The following is a 22657-nucleotide window of genomic DNA, read 5'->3' as shown; positions in this document are numbered from 1 at the left end:
ACGTTGGAGAAAGGAGGCACCACGTTCAACATTGGAAACCCTTGGAGATGACGTGGGGGCACCTCAACTTGATTTGAGACCCTTGGAGTTGCTTTGAGGTTGGATTTGAGGAATAATCCTCAAATGATGCATGATCATAATGCTTGGAGACACATTCAGCCTTCTATTCATCATCACCTAACATTTGGAGCCCAAAAAGGGCATGGCATCATCATATTAGAGGCTTATGGCTCGCACATGTGGGTTTATTTTGGCCTTTTTTTCATGTTGAACTAGTGGGTTGGGTTGTAACTCAAGGATTATTTTATGTTTACTCATTATCAAACTTGTTTAGGGGCTTCATTAGTTAAAATTAGGTGAGGTAGACCTCATATAAATAAAAGGTCACCTCACCTTGTTCATTGATCATCACTTGTGGACTGTTTCAACCTAGCTCTTGTACCTCACTATTCTTGTGGAGATGTGATCTTTGTGGATATTTTGCTATTGGAGATTAGCCCTTGTTGTGAAGATTGCATTTTGGGATAATGAAAGATTGTTCATTGGCATCTTGTGAATACTTTTATTGTTATTGTATGCAATGCATTTTGCTAGGGTTTCCATATTCCATGTCTAAATGCATATCTCTATATGAAATTTTTGGTGAAATGTTGCATTCTTTAATTAAAATCTTGTACATCCCTTGAGAACCTCCTAGAGAGCTTTTCTCTTTCTTTCATCCCCATATTGAATGATAGGCAGGGTTCTAAAAGTGGAAACTTAGGGTTTCCCCCCTTAATCCTTTCAAGGGTTTGATATTTCCATAGTAATCTTCCCGTAGACTTCATCATCCAAGTAGTCAGTAGGCATTGGCTTCCACACAAATGGTCAAAACTATTAAAACTTCATTCTTTTCCTTCTCCTAATCAATTTCAGCGCTTCATGGCAAGCCACTAGGGCTAGGGCATAGGGCTGAATTCAACTAATGTTGAAGCATTGGCTTGTTTTGAGGTTTCTTTTGCTAGTTGGACCTTACAACATCTAAATCTTGCATTTTGCATGGTTGGAATAGCCTCCTTACTTCTTACATCACAAACCCTAGGGAATTCTAGCCTAGGAAACCCTAACCTAGCATTAGTGCTTCAACTTAGGGCTTGTTGAAGGCTTGTGGCTCCATTTTGTTGATCATATCTTTCTTGCAAGCCTTTTCTTGGCCTTGTATGTCTAAGTGTGCCATTTTTGTTGAGTATCATCTAAACCTCAGGCTACAAGCCCCTCTTGTGGGCTCCTTAGAGGGTACGCTATTCCTTGTCACATTGGATTGAGCCTTGTTCTTTGTTTGGTGCCCTACCTGAGCCTATTAAAGCTATCACCTTTGAGCCATTACCTTAGAATATCCGTTAGGTGACTTATACTAGGAAGCCTCCCTTGTGGTGAAATTCTATTAAAGAGCAAGAGGTGGAGCACTGAGGTAACAGTGGCCTCCACCCCATTGTTGTATCATGGTCTAGCCCTTATCTTGTGAGGCCTTTCACAAGACTTGCTAGATTTTGAGGCAACATGTCCCGTCCTTGTTTGAAAATCTTTGTTTAACACTTGTTGAACACTCTCCATGCCAAAGCTATAAAAAAGATACACAAGAAATAAAAAATGTGTAGATGTCTCTGCATGTCAATAAATATGTCATCTCTCGTGATTGATGTAGGTATATTGTCTAGATGTTCAAAAAATTTACATCTTTACGTCAATATCTCATTTTTGTAAATTTAATATTTTTAAAATTTCAACTATATATATATATATATATATATTTAAATCTCAACTATGATTTTTTGGCCTAGCTGATTCTTTCAAGATTGAAAAAATTGCGATTTTATCGTAACCACACAAAAAAATCAGCAGTCGACAGAAAAAATCATTAGGCTAGGGATAGGGGCGATAGAAGCAATGTTATAAGAACCAGACTGAACAAGTCCCTTGGAACACACTTTTTTTATTATTCTATTTTATTTTAAAAAGCAATAATTAATGAGTGTGCCAGCCTAATATTCAACCATAGGTCCCTACTAATGCTTTGTAATTAATGGTAATCGGCTAGGCCAAAAAATCATGTTTTCCAAATTTTTTGTGATAAAATTGCAATTATTTGCAACAGTGATTTGGACCCAAGCCTTCTTAGCAATCTCTGGCATGAAATTTGTCAGTCCAAAACAATTGAGCTAACCCGCCCACCTCCCCTGCTCCCCACCCCCCCCCCCCCCCTCTCTCTCTCTCTCTATATGCCATTGTCACATTTTGGGGTGTCTGCCAATGACTGGTATAATATTTATTTAACAAGATGGAAAAGTTAAATCCATAAATTATTTGTCCATAAGACTGAACTTAAATTTATAAATATTTGTCCACAAGACTGAAAACTGAAATCCATAAACTATGTTAGGTGCAAATTTATGCTTTGAAATATTATTTTTCGTTGCTTTTTGATTCTTGTTCGAGTCTGCTTGTCTCTGCTTCTCTCAATGTAAACATTATTTTCAAAGAACTAATCCTTTTGATTGTCTTTAATCAGGTTGAAGAACAATTTGTCACCTTAAATACTGGTATTTGTGAGATCGCTTTGGAGATTACAAATTGGGTTGGCATTAATTGTCTTCCTACTGAAAGAATTCTTCAATTCATGGAGAATTCATTAGAGGGCCAGGTTTTCCTCGTATGTTTTCTCTAGAAATTAGACATGTGGTCTTTGATGTATTATAGCATGCGTGGTTGCATGTTGAAGAAAACCCCCAATATGCTCATTTTGTCTTTATGGTTCTTTGCTTAGTATGCATGTCTGTTTATATTAGTATTGCAAACGTCAGTCTCAATAGTAACTCATTGAGTGTTCAAAAAATGAAAATTTGGAAATCATAAAAAAATTAGGAAAATTTGCTGAGCAGTTAAAAAGGCGTAAACTTCATATTTTTTCAATTGGATTGAACAATATACTTGTGTTTTGGTAAATAAAGAATATTTTATTGAGATAAAGGAAAACATATATGCTAGCTTCATGGTAGAATGTAGAGAATACAAGTATTAGGTCCTGATAAAACTTTCAGAATGGAATATAATATTTTAAAAGAATGTGTGTCCCAACATTTCCTGTGTTTCTAGTTCAGTGGAAAGAAATAAAAGTGCCGGAAGGATAATCTCTCACATCTTTCTAAAAAGCTTTCAAATTCAAGATTAATTATCTCCATAATAGCCTGACACTGATAACATAGTTCCCTGGTGAGTAAAATGGCATAAAAACAGCCATAATGGAAACACCAGTGCTATGTTCTACGCACATTCTATGGACAACTCATACTCTCTATCTACTGCATATTTTAGCAACTTGTCTGTCTTTTATGAGTAGATATGTTGCATGAAGGCTGCTTGCGGTTGTAGAAATCTAGTATCCCTGCATATTAAGTGGAAATATGGAAGGTCAGGCTTTTGATTTTCTGCAAGTCTAAATGAAAGATTCTCAACCTCTATTTTGTTTTGGCTTGGACTTTGAACCTGTTGACCACTCTGTGTCAACTACCCTATAGCAGTACACATTTTCGCAAAGGAATTCCTTCATGTTCGAGCATTAAGAATATCCTGGATTCATCATCATCAGTTGTCAGTTTGTCAAAGTTGTAAACCCATTCTGCAAAATTTTAATGTAAATAATGCTAGTAAGACCAAATATGTGTGTAACAACCTAGGTAAGCCTATTATTTTGGCGACGAATTTTATTCTAGGAGGTTTTTTTTCTCATTGATTCATCTGTGTTTCTAAACACGAATGATCGATAGAGTTTTTCCCTCTAGCCTCACCCCAAAGCTAGGGTGGAATTTATCGTCAAGGTCTTAGGTGAATCCTAGTGTTTTAGTCGAGTTTTTTGTAAAAGTGATTTGGAAATAATTTAAGCTAATTGGATAAATTATTTTATTACAAATCACTTGGTCTACTAGATCATATTGAGTCGCAGAATTGGTTAATATATTGAGGGCCTATAACGAATGGGTGTTCCCCATTTGAAGGTGTCAGAAGACCCACCTTCAAACATATGATCATAAGAGATGGGCGAGGGACCATATGGCTGGCTTAGGTGGCAGAGATAGTGGCACAACGAGCTATCTGTTGGCTACAAGGGGCTGCTGGTTGCCGGTTGAGGACCATCTAGGAGAATTTTTTTCTCCAATGGATACTACCCACAGGTGGTGGGTAATAGGGGCTAAGGAAAGAACTTGAGAAAACAAAAGCTTAGTTGAATCCAAGTCTCAGATTTACAAAAGGGTCAGAAACATTAGAAGAGATTATTAAGGTTCAACGTTTCCCATCAATCAAGACAGGCCTTGGATACAATGCAGATCAGAATAAAAAAACTCTGAATCCATGACATCTACTGGTGCAGGTACAACAAGTTATGCTAATGCTGTAAAAATTGGGAATGATCAAGGCAACAAGACTCAACAAAGGCAAGAAGGATCAAGCCATGCAGATCTAAAGCAATGGAGGCAACCAAGGCTAGAAAGGTACTCATTTAATCATCAAGAACCGAGTTATTCAAGAAAATCCTTTGCTCCTAGGTACTCTTACTTCCATGGTTACTGCTTTGTTTGTCATAACTTTGGTCACAAAGCAATTCACTGTGTAGCTTATGAAACTATCAAGACTAGAGAAGCAAGAGCCAAGCATAATTTAAACAAGTCAAGGAAGTTCTCCAATAATGTTTTCTCTCCTCTTATGAATGACATTAAATGTATCATATGCAATAACTTTGGGCATGAGGAAAGTAAATGCAGAAGCAGGATGGTTCCTTCTTATCAACATGAACAAAAGACAGAGCCTCCCAAATTTTGGAAAAGAAAGACCACTTCTTCTAAAAAATGCAGTTTAGCCCTATATGCAAGGGGTCAAGAGAATTTGTGGTATATTGATAGCGGCTGCTCGAAACACATGATAGGTGACAAAGATAAGTTTGCTTCTTTTAATGAAGTTCAGAAAGAAAATAATGTCTCCTTTGGTAATAATTCTCCTGTTACTATTAAGGGAAAAGGATCTGTGATCTTAAAGGATAAAATCAAAGTTGAGAATGTATTGTTTGTAGATGGCTTGAAACATAACTTGTTGAGTGTCAATCAAATGTGTGATTAGGGGCATGAAGTTACTTTTAGATTTAAAGGTTGTTTAATCAAAGAATTGGGCACAAGAAAGAACATATTTAAAGCAACCAGAACTCCAGATAATTTATACATCTTAGAAGGTGACAGTGAGCATTGCTTCTTGAGCAAAACTGAAGAAACCTGGCTATGGCACAAAAAGCCGGGACATCTCAGTTTCAGTCATTTATATAAACTAAGAACGAAGCTATTCGTGACATACCATATATCATACGTCCGAAAAATAGCATCTGCAAATCCTGTCAATTTGGTAAGTAGTCAAGAGTTCAATTCAAAGTAAAAGAATGCTCTTCGGAAAAACCTCTTGAATTAATTCATACAGATTTATGTGGACCAATGAGAAAGAAATCTCCTCGAGGTGAGCAATATTTTATGCTATTAATTAATGACTACAATAGGATGTGCTGGGTTGGTTTGCTAAAATTCAAAGATGGGGCTTTTGAAAAATTTAAAATATTCAAGGCTATGTTTGAAAATGAATTGGACTTAAAAATCAAATGTCTCAGATCTGATAGCGGAGGCGAATTCATATTAGATGAATTCTTTGATTTTTGCGATCAACATGCTATCAAAAGACTGCTTTCTATAGTCAAAACTCCTCAACAAAATGGACTTGCAAGAAGATTGAATAGAATAGTTCAACAAATGACTCGTGAAATGGTTGATGAAACTGGAGTGTCACACACTTTTTGGGGATAAGCAATACAAACAATAGTTGAGCTCCTCAACAAAGCTCATGTAAGAGTTATCAGTGACAAAACACCACATGAACTATGTTATGGCAAACCCACAACTGTTAAGCATTTCAAAATAGTTGGAAGCAAATGTTTTATCAAAAGAAATGATGATAAACTTAGCAAATTTGAACCTAGAGCCGATTAAAGAATTCTCCTTGGATATTCCTCCAGAAGTAAAGGGTACAAATGTTACAATAATGTTAAATTATGGTATGTTCTATGCTTAGTGCAATTTACTTCAATTTCTTCTTATTTGCCCAATGTCAATTTCACTGTTTAGCAATCACATTAACATAAAGTAAAATGCTGATAGAACATAAATAAGTCGATAGTAGATAAGCCAAGACAAGAGACACCAGATGTGGCGGCTAGCCAGGGACAAACCCGAATGTGGGGAAACCCTTTGATTAATTCTTCTATAATCTTCAATAATTCAGTAGAGAGAGAGATAGTACAATATCAGAAATCTGATATTTTATATCAACAATAATGAAATCAGCTACCTGCAAAGTCAAAGCTAGTCAAACACCCCCGGATTGACCTCTAGTCAACCTTGAAGAACTCAGTCTTCAACAACAAACTTCAACAACCCAAAACAACCCTCAGTCAACAGTCAAAATAACAGTGAATTATCAACAACCTGCGGTTAGCCCTAACCAGTCAACATTGGTCAACAATTCGGTCAATGCTGGTCAACGCAGCACCCAAACAACATGCGCAGGTCAATGCACCCTTTAATAGCCCTGCACTTGGTCAACGCAAACCTAGAAAAGTCAACGTTGCCCTAGAATCAGTGAATGCTGCCCTAAAACAGAAAATCCGTCCTTCCTCTTGCATGTGTGAGAGAAACTGCTCCTACGCTGGCCCAATGAGATTAGGAGAGAGAAGATGAGTGTTGAGATGATGTGAAATAATGCCACAAGGTGTCTTCTATTTATATGAATCGTTGAGGTTAAGCTGGGGTTGTGCCAAATAGTTTATCTTGCTAGCCGACCTTGACAAATTGTCAAGTATATACAAATAAATTCAGATCTCCATAAATACATGTCGGAATTAGATGATCGTTAGATCAATCCTACACCTCTCGACGAGAGGATTCCAAGAAAAATATCAGCTGCCATAAATAAGATGACCCACATGGAGTTTGGCCCTAGTTTCCAATTTTAACAAATAAGAGGCTTCAAAAAATTGTCGAATGTATAGATGTTACAATAGATGAAGGATTTGTGTGCCCCAGAAGAAAAATGCAATTTGATGATGAACAACTCACCACTGAGATCAAAGAAATTGTAGGTGAAGAAGAAGGATGTTGAAATTTGGGGGCAACTAAGGGAGAAATTTCTCTTAGAAACCCTAGGCCACAAGAAGATCATTTTTGAGCAATCATTTAAAAAGGGGAAACTCTCCAAAGAAGAGAAGTCAAATTCATTAATTAAAATTTGAAATTTGAAATTTTCCCTCCTATTCTATGGGTCAACTACAATTCAAATTTGACAAATGGGACAAGTCGGCTTGCCTCCAAGAGGCACCTTTTCACATTGGCAATCAAATATAAATACCCTCCAAGGCAGTGTTTCGATGAGGTACATTGATTCGGAGCATTTTCGGATGGTTGAGGATTAGTCCAAGGTTTTTCTCTTTTGCTTTTTCATGGCACAGGTCTTCTGTTGGCTACAAGTCTCTGTTGGAATTTCTAAGTCTAACCCGTTAGAAAGTCGTCATGTACTTTTTGATTTATTTCTGCCTACTTGTTCTGATTAATTAACAAGTTATTTACCATGTAAATACTGAAAATAAATACAAGTACATGCTCAACACATTACAGATCATCAACTGAAGGAAACAAAGCAAGCACACAAGTGACACCGTTGTTTTTGGACCAATGTCTCCGAAAAAACCCAATGCGGGAAAACTGGTGCAACTATCTAAGGGTTTTATTATTATGCAGTTTCTGAATACAATCTGGGTGCCAAAACCGGCTCACCCAACAGAGAATAATCTCGACAGTAGTACCTCTCTACTCGGAAGCAGATATTCCGGCTGAAACCTCGGATAAACACTCCGACAGCTCCTAGCTCCAATCTGCCCCACGAAAACCCCAGTGTCAACCTCTAGGGATTGCATCAGCCCTTTCTGGCCCAGCGTCTGCCAATGTCACCCTAGCTCGTCCTCTGGCTCTGCGTGAACCTCTGGCTGGCTCTGCGTCCCTCTCTCCCAGCTTCTGCACTGATCGTCCTGGTACTATCTCTGCCTCTCTGCTTCTGTATTCACTGCCCCTTAGCTGCAACTCTGATCACTCTTTCGACTTTCTCAGCAAACCTTGCCCAAGAAAATCGAAATCTTGATCAACTCGGTGTGTTCTCCAAGTGACCTTCAAGCCTCTTCTTATACTTTTCTCGTTGACAAATCAACGGCCAAGATTAAGTCCCTAATTAACGGCTAAGATTAACTCTGGCTTGATCCATGACTTTTGGACCCTTCTAACACAGTTTATATTAATTCACATTAATATTTTATTTTCCCTAAGTTTAGACTTAGGGACTCCATTAAAAATATTAATTATTTTAATATCTTCCAAACTGGTTAGGTTCTGCCCAAACCATTTCTGGGTATTGGAGATCTCATGTGCTTTAGCCTTTCCACCAATTTTCGTGGCTAGAGCACATTCGATGCTACCCCAAATCAATAGTCTCTCACATACTGCTCAAGACACGCGCATTTGTCAACAAGACCTATCTCGCATGGCTATATTCGCAACCTACAGGATCTCTCTCGTAGAAGTTACAGGGCTACTATCATGATGTCTGTCTGGCTATATGACACATAACATCCCTATCAATTGACATGACTGTATGGCACTTGATTTTTCTCTTTGTCTCACTATAATGGCATATACAATCACTGTATTGATTTAGGGCTCTCACTCATATAGAATCGATGCAATGATTTTGGGATCTCACATATGGTAATGGCATTACAGGACTTATGTTACATCGATACAATCTCGATAATACTTATATGTTCTGCGACTTGTATATCCGTTTGATGGTCCACATCTCACATTGACAATACGTTCATAATCCATGGCTCACATTTCTTTCTCTCCTTGGTCTCACATTTAATTGACGTTCACAGAGTTGTTGACTCGATGGTCCACACCAAGATCACTCATAGTACTTGGTTTATATGGCTCGGATGGCTTGTCGCAGTATGTCCCGGTTGGTATGGTCTCTCTCTGTATATGGCATCGTAATTCATTCCTGGCATCACGGTTATCTTATGGCATCACGCAGTTTCATTTCTTACGACACGATTATTTTATTGCATTGCAGTCTCATTATTTATGGCATCGCACAAATCTCATGGCATCTATATATATCATCCTCTACTTAAGCATAGAACCATTGGCATCGAATTTATGTTGCAGTCCAGGCATCACATATATGTTAGAGTTCTTGGCATCACATATATCTTTAGTCTTGGCACCGCATTTATATTACAGACTAGGCATCATATATATATATATTATAGTCCTGGCATCGCATATATCTTCAATTCTTGGCATCACATTTATATTACAGTCTTGGCATCACACAATTATGGTTCCTCTTTATATGTAGTCTTGGCTCTGCATTATTTTAATTTCTCAATGTATGGATGGACTCAAGCATTATGTCTATAGTCGTGTCTCTGCTCTGGTGTATTGATTGGTGTTGGCACTACTACATATATTGTCCTTGGCAGTGGTATACACGTAAGTCTCTGCACTGTGGTATATGCCAGTCTCAACACAATTTCACATCATTGACATCAGATTCATATATGGCATTGTTGAAGTTCAGAGAAGAGATAACATTTACATGTTGTAACCCTAATGCCAAGTACAACAGGGTATTGATGATAGTATTATGTACCTACATTATCAATTAATCTTGTTCACATACGAAGTTGTGAACAAGACACATATATGGCCTTGGGCAACCTGTTGATATTTGCACTTTGTATCTCATTTGAACGATTGACGAAATCTAATAGAAGAAGAAGAAGAATAAATGTTCCACCAAGGTTCCGGGATGAGGGCGTGAGGGAGCGAGGATACGCGGGAGCGGCCTATGCAAAAGATCCCCACCATTTTTTAGGAAACGTGGGGGGACACCAGGGTCTTAAAAACTTATAAATATAAAATATAATTTATAAATTGAGTCCACTATGACAATTGGGTTTGAATTGAAAAGCTACAAAGCATGATCATTGATATGAATATCATAATCTAATATCATATAAATTTAAAATTCTAATTTATAATCATACATCATACATTATGATTAAAGTTTAAACCATATTGATGTTCCACTTCCTACTATGAACACTGAATACTGAACAATGAATATTGACATAAAATTATAAAAGTCAAGTCTGATACATCATACATCAACGATGGCTTGGCTTCATTGCTTCAGTGCTTGTGTTCGAGGCTCCACGCTCCAGCGGAATGGCGACCAACGAGAATGGCGACGGACCAACAACTTGCAAGGTGAATGGCGACGGGGGAGGAATGCTGCTCGGCGGTTTGACGTCTTGCGAATGGAGTGAGGGGCCAGGGCGAATAATGAATTAAATTTATAAAAAAACGAATTGAAACCCTAAAGTTTTAAAACTAATGTTAAATTTTAATTATATTCAAAAGTTTTTTTTTAAAAAATCGGGCCCCTTGACCCCCCACGTGCCCCCTCGACCCCCCACGACCCCCCTCGACCCCTCACGACCCCTCACAACCCCCTTTTCGGAAACGACCCCTCAAGACAAGGAAACGACCCCCTGGCACGTCCCCCTACGTACCCTGTTTTTTGGGAGCATGGGGAAATGACACCAAGTCCCCGGAGCGCGGGGGAGCTAGGAAACTAGACCCCTGGGGGGGGGGGGGGGACGGCGAGTCCCCGTGGGACACTGAGAAGAATTGATTAAGGGTTTTCCCCCTTGTGGGGTTTTTCCCTAGTCTCCGACCAATCTTGGTGTCTCTTTGTGTGTATGTTTTTCTTCTGTGTTCCTTTTACTCTTCCGCTGCATTATTGATGAAGTTGTTCTTTCCACATAATGGCACATGACATAATAATGTTACAATTCTATGGGGTGAATTTAATGTGTTTATGATATAATGCAACTATCAAAGCAAAGAACATTATAACCCTTAGAAAAATTAACACGGTATTAGAGCTGGGATGAAGAAAAGTCATGGTTATTAGCCCTATGAAGACACTGTTGATGGAAGCAAATAAAGATACCAAAGACCTAAAAGAATGCTAGGGTTTGAAGGAAACCCTAGGCACCCTTGTTTAGTGTTTGTTGGATAGCATAAGATTAGGGTTTGGAAGAAACCTTGAAGAATGGCTTGGAAATTTTGAAGGCCTGAAGTCTTGAAACCATAGTGACAAATTTAGTATAATTCTAGATTCACTCCAGGAGACAGTATGTTTGGATATGTTGTTGATAGTTAAGGCATCTCCTTCTCTGCTAATGTTTGTTGATGACCTATGGCACCTTATGTTTAAGAAAGGACTTGGAACAATGATTCTACAAATGATTGCATTTCTTTTGCAAGCTCTCGGTGATAGGATCAAGAGGGAGCTAAACTCTTCCTTCAATCCTCGTTTAAGATAAGTACCTTCTAGACTTATTTCTTTATGACCCCGCTCTTGTTTTAAATATATAATTTTGATCATTGTTTAGCCTTCTTGCATATTTGAAAATTTTAATAATTCTAAATGAAGGTGTGAATAGTTGATCTTTCTTAAGGATCATTTGAATGCTCGCTGGTGCAGGAAGAAGTTGGTGCGGCAACAGGATGAAAGCTAGTACAGGAAAGAGGAAGCTAGAGCAACATGAAAAGCTCTACTACTTCCAATGACAAAGCATATATGTTGATAAAGGTATTTGAATATTACGAGGTATGTATGGTATACTGTTTCAGTTTTGTTGCAATGTTGGACATAAAGTTAGGCCTAGAGGTATGACAATAATATCTCCTTCATAGACGATGTTGGGTGATTTAATGGTTAATTAAATCCCTGTCATTTAATTTGTCAACCCGGGGGTTTCGTAAACTGATGAGGTATACCTGTACTATATGTACTAGGTGGTTATCTTTCAGATTAGATTAATCTAATGCAATCTAAAACTAATTACAAAACAAATTAAATCAATCAAAACCAAACCAAATTGAAATCAAACATAAATAAATTGAAATCACACTTACATAAAGGAAATCACACTTGCTTGAAAGTAAATCACACCTACTGAAAGTAAAAGCACACTTGCATGAAATGGAAACACACTTGCTAAAAGTAAAAGCACACTTGCATGAAATGGAAACACACTTGTTGAAAGTAAAAACACACTTGCATGAAAATAAATGAAATAACAAAACTATACTATGTTACAAATGTACAAAGATGTGCAAACTGTGGTTGATGGGGGCCCTCCATTCCTCAACAAGCACACCAAACTACTATCACATCTTCAAAGTAACAATATGATGGAGAATCTTGGATTGAACTATTTTATTGATTGGAAGAATAGAATACATAGATAGATAAATGGATTCCTTTGAAGGATGCACCCCTATTTATACAAAAATTGAGGATGATTGATCAATAAATGCAGATATCTCTCCTAAATCCACATTTACCTCATGTGGTTACAACCAATCTCCTAAAAATGTGAGATACATATCCCCTCAAAATTCTCTCATCCATGATTCTTATCCTTTGAATATGCATAGATAATGATCCTCATCTTTTGTAATTACTCCACAAATCTTCTTGAGTTGGAACTTGAAATTCGAATTTATAGTTAGTAGGCCAAGTAGGACCCTTCTAGAAGCTCCAAGTAGGCCTACAATATTACAAAACTTATACCACTTTCATGCATATATGAGAACATGTTAATTTTATAATATTTAATCACAGATTCACTTAAAATACTTAAAATAAATGACTTTGGAAAATATAATGCTAAACCCATATGATCATGAAAATGGTTACTTAATGTAGGGTTATGTAGTTACAGAGTTACGAAATGAGGGTAAAATGATGGACATTAAGGTGAAAGTGGAAGACATTTTTGAGGCTCAACAGATGACTTATGCATGCCAGTTACATACATATGAGAGTAAGTTTGACCTCCGGTACATGTGATATGCTATGCATTTTATAGTCATAGCTAACATGATCTTTTTGATGTAACCAGTGAATACCTACGACCTTGATGGATATCCTGATTGTTGTCTAAGATAAAGAAACATTGACTTTTATATACCGCAACTTGATATTGTTTTCAATGCTTGTAATAAATGCGGTAACCCTAATGGCATTAGTGTGGTTGTAAGATTGATACTCAGGATTTACTAACTTCTTTCTTGTTGATCTTAATAAGGCCTTGATAAGCTGTAATTTTGCTATAAAGTCCTAATAAATTTGTAAATGTGACAAATGGATACCTTGACTTAATGATGGGACTCTGCTGAAATATTTATATAATGCGATAAAGAAGATGGATGTTTAAAGTTATGTTCATATGTGACAATGAAGCAACTAATGATGATGACTTGTCATGACCATGATGTATATATGTATGAGAACCTGATATAATTTGACTCTGTGATCTGACAATTTTGTTGATGCATGACAATAATATGAGGAATAGGTTGATGTCGTGATTAATGATGATTGAAGAAGCTTCCCATTTAGAGGGAGAGATCCTTGATGAGATCCCAACACCTACTATTTATTTATGATGGATAATTAGAAGTCCTATGATTACAAAATGAAAAATGTCTTTTGGACATGAATTAATGAACATCTAAAATTGTGAATGATATGTCTTTGCTTATTAATGAGCTAACAATTCTTTGATGACGGGATTGGATCCACCTCTCATATAGAAGTGTTTTTATGGCATATTGTTACTGATGGATCCTTGTATGCACTCTAAGTTAGACAAATTCTGTTCATAACTGGGACAAAGACATAATGTTGCTATATGAGACAAGCTTAAGCTTGTGGTTATTGCCTCCCTGCGTGAGAGGGAGTAAAGATGAATATGGTATTCTTTTTCTTTATGTTATATATTTTTGCTCTGACACTTGATGTCTTATATGAATAGAAAAACAAAAAACTACTGCTCTTGGTAATGTATGAAGTAGTATGTTTGAACTCTTCAATAAGTTGTTTGAGTTGGTACCGAATACGAGCACTTTGATATGTTTTTGAACTTCAAAGAGCAACATGGATTGATGGATGTGACCCTCCTGGGCAAGGGTCCGGGTTGATCAAGGACATTGAGCTAGCTCTTCCCCCCTGTTTGAGCTCCCAGGGTGAGGAATTGAGCCAAAGAGCTCCTAGGGTTGAGGGAACTCTGTACAATAGGTGTGCGTGATCCTACTCTTGCAGTAGGTCGGGTATCTCCCCTATTGTCACCCATAGGGTGTGTGTGATCCTTGTCCGTTTTGACAAGTTGGGTATCTCCCCTTATCTTGGTCTAGCAGAGTATACCCCAGTTGGCATCATACCCACAAGCTAGGCTTGTTGGGATTGTCCCTCCCCGTCTGGCCAATGAGTTGAGGAGGCTTGGGGGTGTGTGATCCTTACCTTTGGTAAGTTGGGTATCTCACCCAAGCTCGGATTATGATGCAGGTGTTCTACCACATGACTCTTAAGGGTCATTGCTGGGAAGATCAATAGGAAATAGGATGGTTGTGATCCTTACCTTGTATAGCAAGTGGTATCTCACCCATTGATTGCACAATGGGATGGTTGTGATCCTTGCTTGGTAAGTGTCATCTTACCTATTGCTCGATATAGGGTGCTAGCCGGATGCTCCCTTATGTGAGATGACTTGGAGTGAGAATGTCCCATAGGACCTTCCTTATTGTGAGAGTGTCCCATAGGACCTTCCTTATTGTCATTGGATTTCGGGTGGTAGCATTGGCTCCCTGATGATGAGTTTCCCAGGTTGTAACATTGGCTCCTCGCTAACAGATATTCCAGGTTGAGCTGGGCTCCCCTACGATGTCACATTCCTCTTTAGATTTGAAATTATTTATCAGACAAAGACGGACAAAAATGAGCCGAGAGGAGATATGACTTAATGACGATGACAATTCTATTTGAGATGACCGCATTGATTATTGGATATAGGATGGAAGCCAAATGCTTCCCTATGATGATTTCTTCTTCTTCTTCTTCTATTAAATCAAGATTGTTCAACTGATGATCAAAGGAATTGAGTTGTGTTGAGATGTGATGAGATGAATGTTTTGTTGATATAACTAAGATGGAAATCGTGAGTCTTAACTGAAAGACAGGGTTTGAGGATTGATCTTCCCTTTCATTGTTTGTGCATTATTCTTCTTCTATGAGATGAGATAATATGAGATGGGTCTTATTGATGATGCAACTGCCTGCCTTCTTATATTGAGAGATGACATCCAAAATGGAATTTATGACGGTCACTAGCTTGAGAGTTATGATGCAATGGAAATTCCTCCCTAGCTGAGAGGGAGTTGAAATTTGGGGGTAGCTAAGGGAGAAATTTCTCTTGAAAACCCTAAGCCACAAGAAGATCAGATTTGAGCAATCATTTCAAAAAGGGAAACTCTTCAAAAAAGAGAAGTAAATTTATTAATTAAAATTTGAAATTTGAAATTTTCCCTCCCATCCTATGGGCCAGCTACAATTCAAATTTGACTAATGGGACAAGTTAGCTTGCTTCCAAGAGGTACCTTTTCACATTGGCAATCAAATATAAATACCCTGCAATGCATTTTTTCGATGAGATACATTGGTTCAAAGACAAATCTGTGGTAACTTCCAAGTGGATCTATAAGATCAAACATGCGGCATATGGAAGTATAAATAAGTATAAGGCAAGATTTGTGGCTAGGGGTTTCTCTCAACAAGAAGGCATCGACTACGAAGAGACATTTGCTCCAACAACAAGATATATGATGATTCATTCATTAGTCTCTGTAGCAACGTCGATGGGATGGAACATCTAGCAAATGGATGTCAAGACTGCATTTCTGAATGGCACAATAGATGAAGAAGTCTATATAGAGCAACCTTTGGGATTTGAAGTTAAATACAGGAAGGCATATGTTTGTAGATTGAAGAAAGCATTAGATGGCCTGAAACAAGCACCAAGGGCATGGTATGCTAGAATGGATGCATACCTACAAATAGGCTTCACAAAAAGTTCTACTGATCCGAACCTTTATATCAAGGTTGTAGATGGAGAACCTATAATCATTATTCTGTATGTAGATGATCTTCTCTTGACAGGTGTAGAAGGTCGAATTGAAGAATGTACGAAGTGACTAGCAATAGAATTTGACATGAAGGATCTTGGGTTGATGCATTACTATTTGGGACTAGAAGTTTGGCAAGGACCTGATGAAGTTTATTTGGGTCAAGGAAAGTACGTGATCAAGATGTTGAAGAAGTTTGACATGATGGACTGCAAACCTATGACCACTCTGATGATCACAAACTTGTAGAGACTGAGGAGTTCTGAATCAAGCCCTGTGGATCCTTCCAAGTATAGACAATTAATTGGTTCTTTGATGTACTTGGTGAATACTCGACCAGACATGTTTTTTAGTAAATATTCTCAGTCAATTCCAAGTGGAGCCAAGGCATGATCATTGGATAGTAACAAAGCATATTCTGAGATATCTACAAGGAACCATTCATTACTACCTGAAATATGACAAAAGAAATAATGTCCACTTGATAGGATATACAGATTCCGACTGGGGAGGTAGTGAACAAGATGGTAGAAGCACTACTGGAGGATGTTTCAGTTTAGGATCCTCCATGATCTCATGGATGAGCAGGAAACAAGACACAGTTGCATTAAGTAGTGCTGACGCTGAATATGTTGTAGCCTGTGAAGTAAGCAGAGAAGCGGTCTGGTTAAGGAAGCTGCTATCTGACCTGTTTGAAGGACCGATGAACCCTACAGTGATACTTTGTGATAACACCAGTTGTATACGTTTGTCTGAAGACCTAGTATTTCATGGAAAGACAAAGCATATAAACAACAAGTATCACTATATTCGAGAGCTAGTACAAAATGGTGTGTTGTAGCTACAATATATCTCCACTAATGAGCAAGTAGCTAACATATTGACAAAATCTATTCCAAACAAGAAGCTTGTGTACGTGAGAGACAAGCTTGGCTTGGTTGATGTATCCTCCCTAATTGAGAGGGAGATATAGACACTACATTCTTGTCTTCACTTGGGAAGAAAGAAAGGAGGATTGGGTAACCATCTGGCATTCGATACTCTTTGAGAATGTGGTAGGGCATTCAAGACAAGAGTAGTTGTGGACTGATATTCTTTGAGGACTAGCTATCCAAGATAAGAATAGTCCAAAGAAGGTCATACTCGGTGAACACCCGGGTGGAGTATGTACCTTGAGAGACAATGATGATGGTGTCTATAAATCATTGGTCTCGCCAACATTGTGCTATGATCTTGTGGAGAGATAGAGCTGTTAGTCAAGGCCTTGCTATGTGATGATGTTGGTTAACATGATGCTAGACAGATGGGTTACAGAAATGAGTCGAGACAAGATATGATTTAATGACGATGATAATTCTATTTCAGACGACCGCATTGATTATTGGATGTAGGATGGAAGCCGAATGCTTCCCTATGATGATTCTTCCTCTTCTTCTTCTGTTAAATCGAAATTGTTTTGTTGTTGATCAAAGGAATTGAGCTATGTTGAGATGTGATGAGATGAATGTTTTGTTGATATAACTGAGATGGAAATCGTGAGTCTTGACTGAAAGATAGGGTTTGAGGATTGATCTTCCCTTTCGTTGATTGTGCATTCTTCTTCTTCTATGAGATGAGATAATATGAGATGGGTCTTATTGATGATGCAACTGTCTGCCTTCTTATATTGAGGCTGTAAAAATTTCTGTTTTCCCACCCCGGTTTTCAGTTTCTCCTTATTTCTCCCATGTAGTTAAATGCCCATTCCCATAACCATACATTTAACAGACTGAAAAAAATAAATATTGCTGAAAACACAAATTCTGGAAATTTTTCAGAATGCTGGAAATTGCAGAATTAAAAATCAGCAATTAAAAACAGCCATTAAAACACATTAAAACACTGATATTTTTGGTCAACTTGACCCTGGAAAAACCCCTACAACTCTTGGGGAAAACCAGTTTGAGAGCTCTTCTTTATTTCTGAAAATTGTCTTTTTACAGTGAGAATTATTCAGCAAAAAATCAGCAAGCAAATTTACAACTTATCTCCTTTCCCGTGCCTCACAGCAATCTGGAAATTACAGCAAACAGGACAGCAATAAATGCTGTACGACCTCTGTTTTGTGTGCAGAAAAATCAGCAAACTGCTCCTCGATTTTTGTGCAAAAATCTGCCTTTCACTATGTGCTGAATCAGCTGTACAAATCTGCTCAACTGCTGCCTTGGAATGTGTGCCAAGCTGCTGTCTCCTTCTCCTTCCTGCTCAGAAATCTCTCTTGCTCTCTTGCTCTCCTTCTCCCAATCTGCTCATGAAAGAATGAATGACCTTTTCCTCCTTTTCCTCCTTTAATATAACTCCAAGTGACTTTTGGGTGATCCAAGTGACTTTTGGGTGATCTCTAAATCCAATGGCTGAAATAGATTTAGATCAATGGTTGAGATTAAATGCTCATTTAAATCTCACTTTCTATTTTTTAATTCACCCCACTTTAATAAAGACCCACTTAGTCATTTATTTCCAAAGTCACTTTTCCTTTCTAATTTTTCATTGACTTTATAAAAGTCACTTTAAAATTAGACTTAATAACTTTATCACTTAAAGTCACTTTTAAATTAGATTTAACTTTATAAAATTATAAAGTCACTTTAGGAGAAAAATTAAATTCTTTTGGACACTTTTCCCTAGGCCAAAGATCAAAGCCTAAGGGAACCACCTGTCCTCCGGTACCAAATTTCAACAGAGGCATGACATTCGAAATGGAATTTATGACGGTCACTAGCTTGAGACTTATGATGCAATGGAAATTCCTCCCTAGCTGAGAGGGAGTGTTGAAATTTGGGGGCAACTAAGGGAGAAATTTCTCTTATAAACCCTAAGCCACAAGAAGATCATTTTTAAGCAATCATTTCAAAAAGGGAAATTCTCCAAAAAAGAGAAGCCAAATTTATTAATTAAAATTTGAAATTTGAAAATTCCCTCCCATTCTATGGGTTAGGTACAATTCAAATTTGACTAATGGGCCAAGTCAGCTTGCCTCCAAGAGGCACCTTTTCACATTGGCAATCAAATATAAATACCCTCCAAGGCATTTTTTTGATGAGGTACATTGGTTTGAAGCATTTTTGGATGGTTGAGGATTAGTCTAAGGTTTTTCTGTTTTGCTTTATCATGGCATAGGACTTCTACTGGCTATAGGACACTCGCATACTCCTCAGGACACTCGCATTTGTCAACAGGACCCATCTCGCATGGCTATATTCGCAACCTACGGGATCCATGGTTCAACACCAACAACAGGGGCTTTGTCTTCATCAGTTTTAGTGCCACAACTTCCACCAGGCACCATCTTCTTCATTGCCACCACGTGGACGCCCACCGCCACATACTCTTTGTGGTGGAAGGAGGAGAGATTAGTAGATATATTCACAATTTACTACTTTTGTCATAGATTAATCATTAGACTTGTAGGCTTGTTGTGAATTTGAACCTTTTTGTCTTGGTGGTGGCCAAGAGGCCTATTTTGTAAACATTATTATTTGAATTTTGGACATGACTAATGTTGACAGTTGCTCACTTGCTAGATAATATGCTTTATGGTTTATGTTTCATAATATGCTTAAAAATTTGATGTATATTTATAGTTGCTAGAATATAGATGGTTGATGCTCGAATAATTAATCATTGATGTACAATGGAATCATGGATGCCATATTTCTCTTGATTTATGTAAAAATATGCATGTTTTCATGTCTTCTACAACTAATTTGGTATTTGTGATGTTTGTTTTGAATATAAATGCAAAAGAATATAAATATATATAAGACACTTCCGAGACGCTTCGCTTCCTAGATTTTTAGAAAATGACGCTTTTGCATTCCCGCTTCCAAAAAACGTCCCCGTTTCGTCCCCGCTTCATGCAACGTTGATTGGGAGGCTAGGGGATGCATTGGATTTTATGCATGATTGTAGATTGTCTCCATTTTGGGTTTGGTCTCTCTATATGGGGTCCTAACCCTCTAGAGGGCTACATTGGCACACGTAGGGTGTGTGTAGAGTGCCATGGGCCTCCACAACAGCAGGTAACACTCCATGGATCCCTAGAGATGTTCAAAGATTGCTTGAGATTCACCTGTTGGACAAGCAAGATGCACCTGGTTCACCATGCCCAGCTGGCCCCACAATTGTACCATGCACTTGGCAGATGACCCAAGACTTGTATGTTGATGTGGCATCACTTACACCATCATCTGAGCCCTTATAGATGGTCTACATGCATCTTCAATCTACTTGGAGACCCATGAGGTTACTTGTGTGCCCTCATACCCACTGGGAACACCACATGTTTATTATTTGGAGAACAAGGGGCCAACCCTTTGTCCACTACTTTTGGGAGTCCTATTCATCATTGTGGCACATATGGACTTCATTAGGCTTCTTAGAAGGCCCAACGACATGTATTATTGATCATTCGACCTCTTGAGAGGCTTATTCTTTTGTTTATGAGCTAGTTTGGTGGGCTTGTTGCCAAAAGTTAGTTATTTTGCACATTATTTTATTATAGGGGCTAATGTAGGCCTAATTAGCTAAATCGAACTCATTAGAAGTGTATAAATACAACTGATGTGAATTCATTTTAACATCATCACTGGGATTCGACATGTATCTGTCTTGAGAATTTCGCTATCCTTCTTGGAGGACGAATTTTGGAGCATGGAATGAATTTTGATGTTTGGATTATTTTCTCTTGTCTTGGAGCTTCTTGATTGACAAATTCTTGATGGTTGGATATAATCTTCATACATGTAAGTACAATTTAATGCTATTTTTTTCTATTTTTGTCACGTACATTGTTGCTGGGATTTCGCTATACTAGAGCTAATTTACTGCATCCATTTATGCAAAGTTGTAGAAATTCGATTTCTAGATAGTGATGCTTCATGTATTGGCCATGTATTATAACGAATGTTCCTAGAGATACTCATTCAAATTCATCTTGATAAGCCATCAATCTTTCAAAACAAAGTATAAAGTTCTTGAAGCTGCTTTTGTTGCTGCCCTAATGCTATGCAAAGTTGTCTTTGAGGCCTTCTTGACATTGAAAATTCAATGTCCATAGTCATAATTACTCTTGACTCCAAATCTCCCCAAATGATTTGGCATTGGTCCACCATAAGATGATCACCTTAAACCTATTTTCCTTCTATCCTCTCATTTTCTCTAGGTCTAGTCCTCTAGGTCACCTAGGGCATCAATTATCTGACAATCTAGCCGTCCAAATACTTATAATTTGTGTCCACAACTGCGCTAATGTGTCCTCAAGAAGCCCTCCAAATTTCATGAGATTTCGATATTGGGATCTTGAGATATCGCAAGCCCTAGCTCGAACACCAATTCTTGCCCTTGGTTTCCCTTAAGTTAGAAACCTCACTAGGATTCTTGCATTGCCTTTCATTGAAAATTCATTTCTTGATCCCTTTCCCCTCACTAATTAGGTCAAGCATATCATTGGTTGCTAAATCTTATCCCCTTGACCTAACCTCGGGTCCACTTGGTCCCGTGTGGCCCCATGCACTATCAAGGTTAATTCTTCAAAGATCACCTAGAACCCAAGTTTCCACAAGAATTCCAGGGCTTAGGGATTTCCTTTATAAGACACATACTCAAAACATAACCCTTGAAATTCTCTTGAAGCCCTGCCTTGAGAGCCTTCCATCTTGTCTTCTAAGACAAGCAAGCCACATATTTGAGCCTCTTTGGTGAATAGGCTTCCAGGATCACCTCTTGCCCTATTATTGGTCAATCCATTTCGTGATCCTTATCATAATGGGTTTCCCCATCGGTGAAAGTCTGTAAAGGGTAGGGAGCCTTAGCCAAGGTGACAATGGGCTATCGCTCCATTATTGCCCTTAGCCTAGTAGTAGCCCTACAAGGATCCCATTTTAGGACCCTTGCTAATTTGAGCGATAACAGTTACTAGTGCTTGCCCTGTGGAGATCTGGATATTCATTTTGGGTTATTTGTTTTGTTCTGGTACAAGAAATCAAGGAGATATGGATTTATTTTGTTTGTTTTGTTTTGGCACAGGAAATCATGGAGAATGAGTGAGTAATCTACCGTTAGGTCTAATTTTGTTGTAATGGCTATATGCTAACATGATTTGAAGTGCATGGAATTTTTTACATGTTTTGAGTTTATTCTGAAGCTCTGCGTTTTTCTGAAAGTTTTTGGTTATACTGTTGAAGTTGATGCATTGACTTATTTATATTTTCTAAGATCTATATGCTATTTTTGTTCATGAATATCGTGTACATAAGTAGATCTTCTTTTGAACAGTGGCGTATACTATTTGAGTAAATGAACCTTGATTAATGTTGTTGCTTGTTGTTAGTTCGTATAAATTTGGTCATTATTGCTGGTTGATTGATGTATGTGAGGGCTTGTTGAAGTCACTGTAATCATTA

The 22657-nt window shown here is 37.9% G+C and overlaps 1 protein-coding gene across 8 annotated transcripts in view; it reads left to right on the top strand.

Moving 5' to 3' along the window:
* The window catches only part of LOC149198157 (uncharacterized), a 488351-nt gene that overhangs the window by 209219 nt on the left and 256475 nt on the right, over nucleotides 1-22657 (top strand). For 4 of the 8 annotated variants that reach the window (XM_089406139.1, XM_089406137.1, XM_089406134.1 and 1 more), the window contains exon 10: nucleotides 2549-2680. The exons of 1 other annotated variant lie outside the window; for it this stretch is intronic. In XM_089406139.1, coding sequence (XP_089262265.1) covers nucleotides 2549-2680 — 132 coding nt within the window. Of the gene's footprint in view, nucleotides 1-2548; nucleotides 2690-22657 lie in introns of all 8 variants that reach the window. 3 more of the 8 variants (XM_089406136.1, XM_089406132.1, XM_089406131.1) reach the window with 1 other exon arrangement.

Source organism: Pinus tabuliformis, chromosome 2_2 (assembly GCF_031772625.1).
Source record: "Pinus tabuliformis cultivar Carrire ecotype Pingquan chromosome 2_2, CPIR1, whole genome shotgun sequence".
NCBI lineage: Eukaryota > Viridiplantae > Streptophyta > Pinopsida > Pinales > Pinaceae > Pinus > Pinus tabuliformis.
This window is presented reverse-complemented; position numbering and strand designations above follow the sequence as displayed.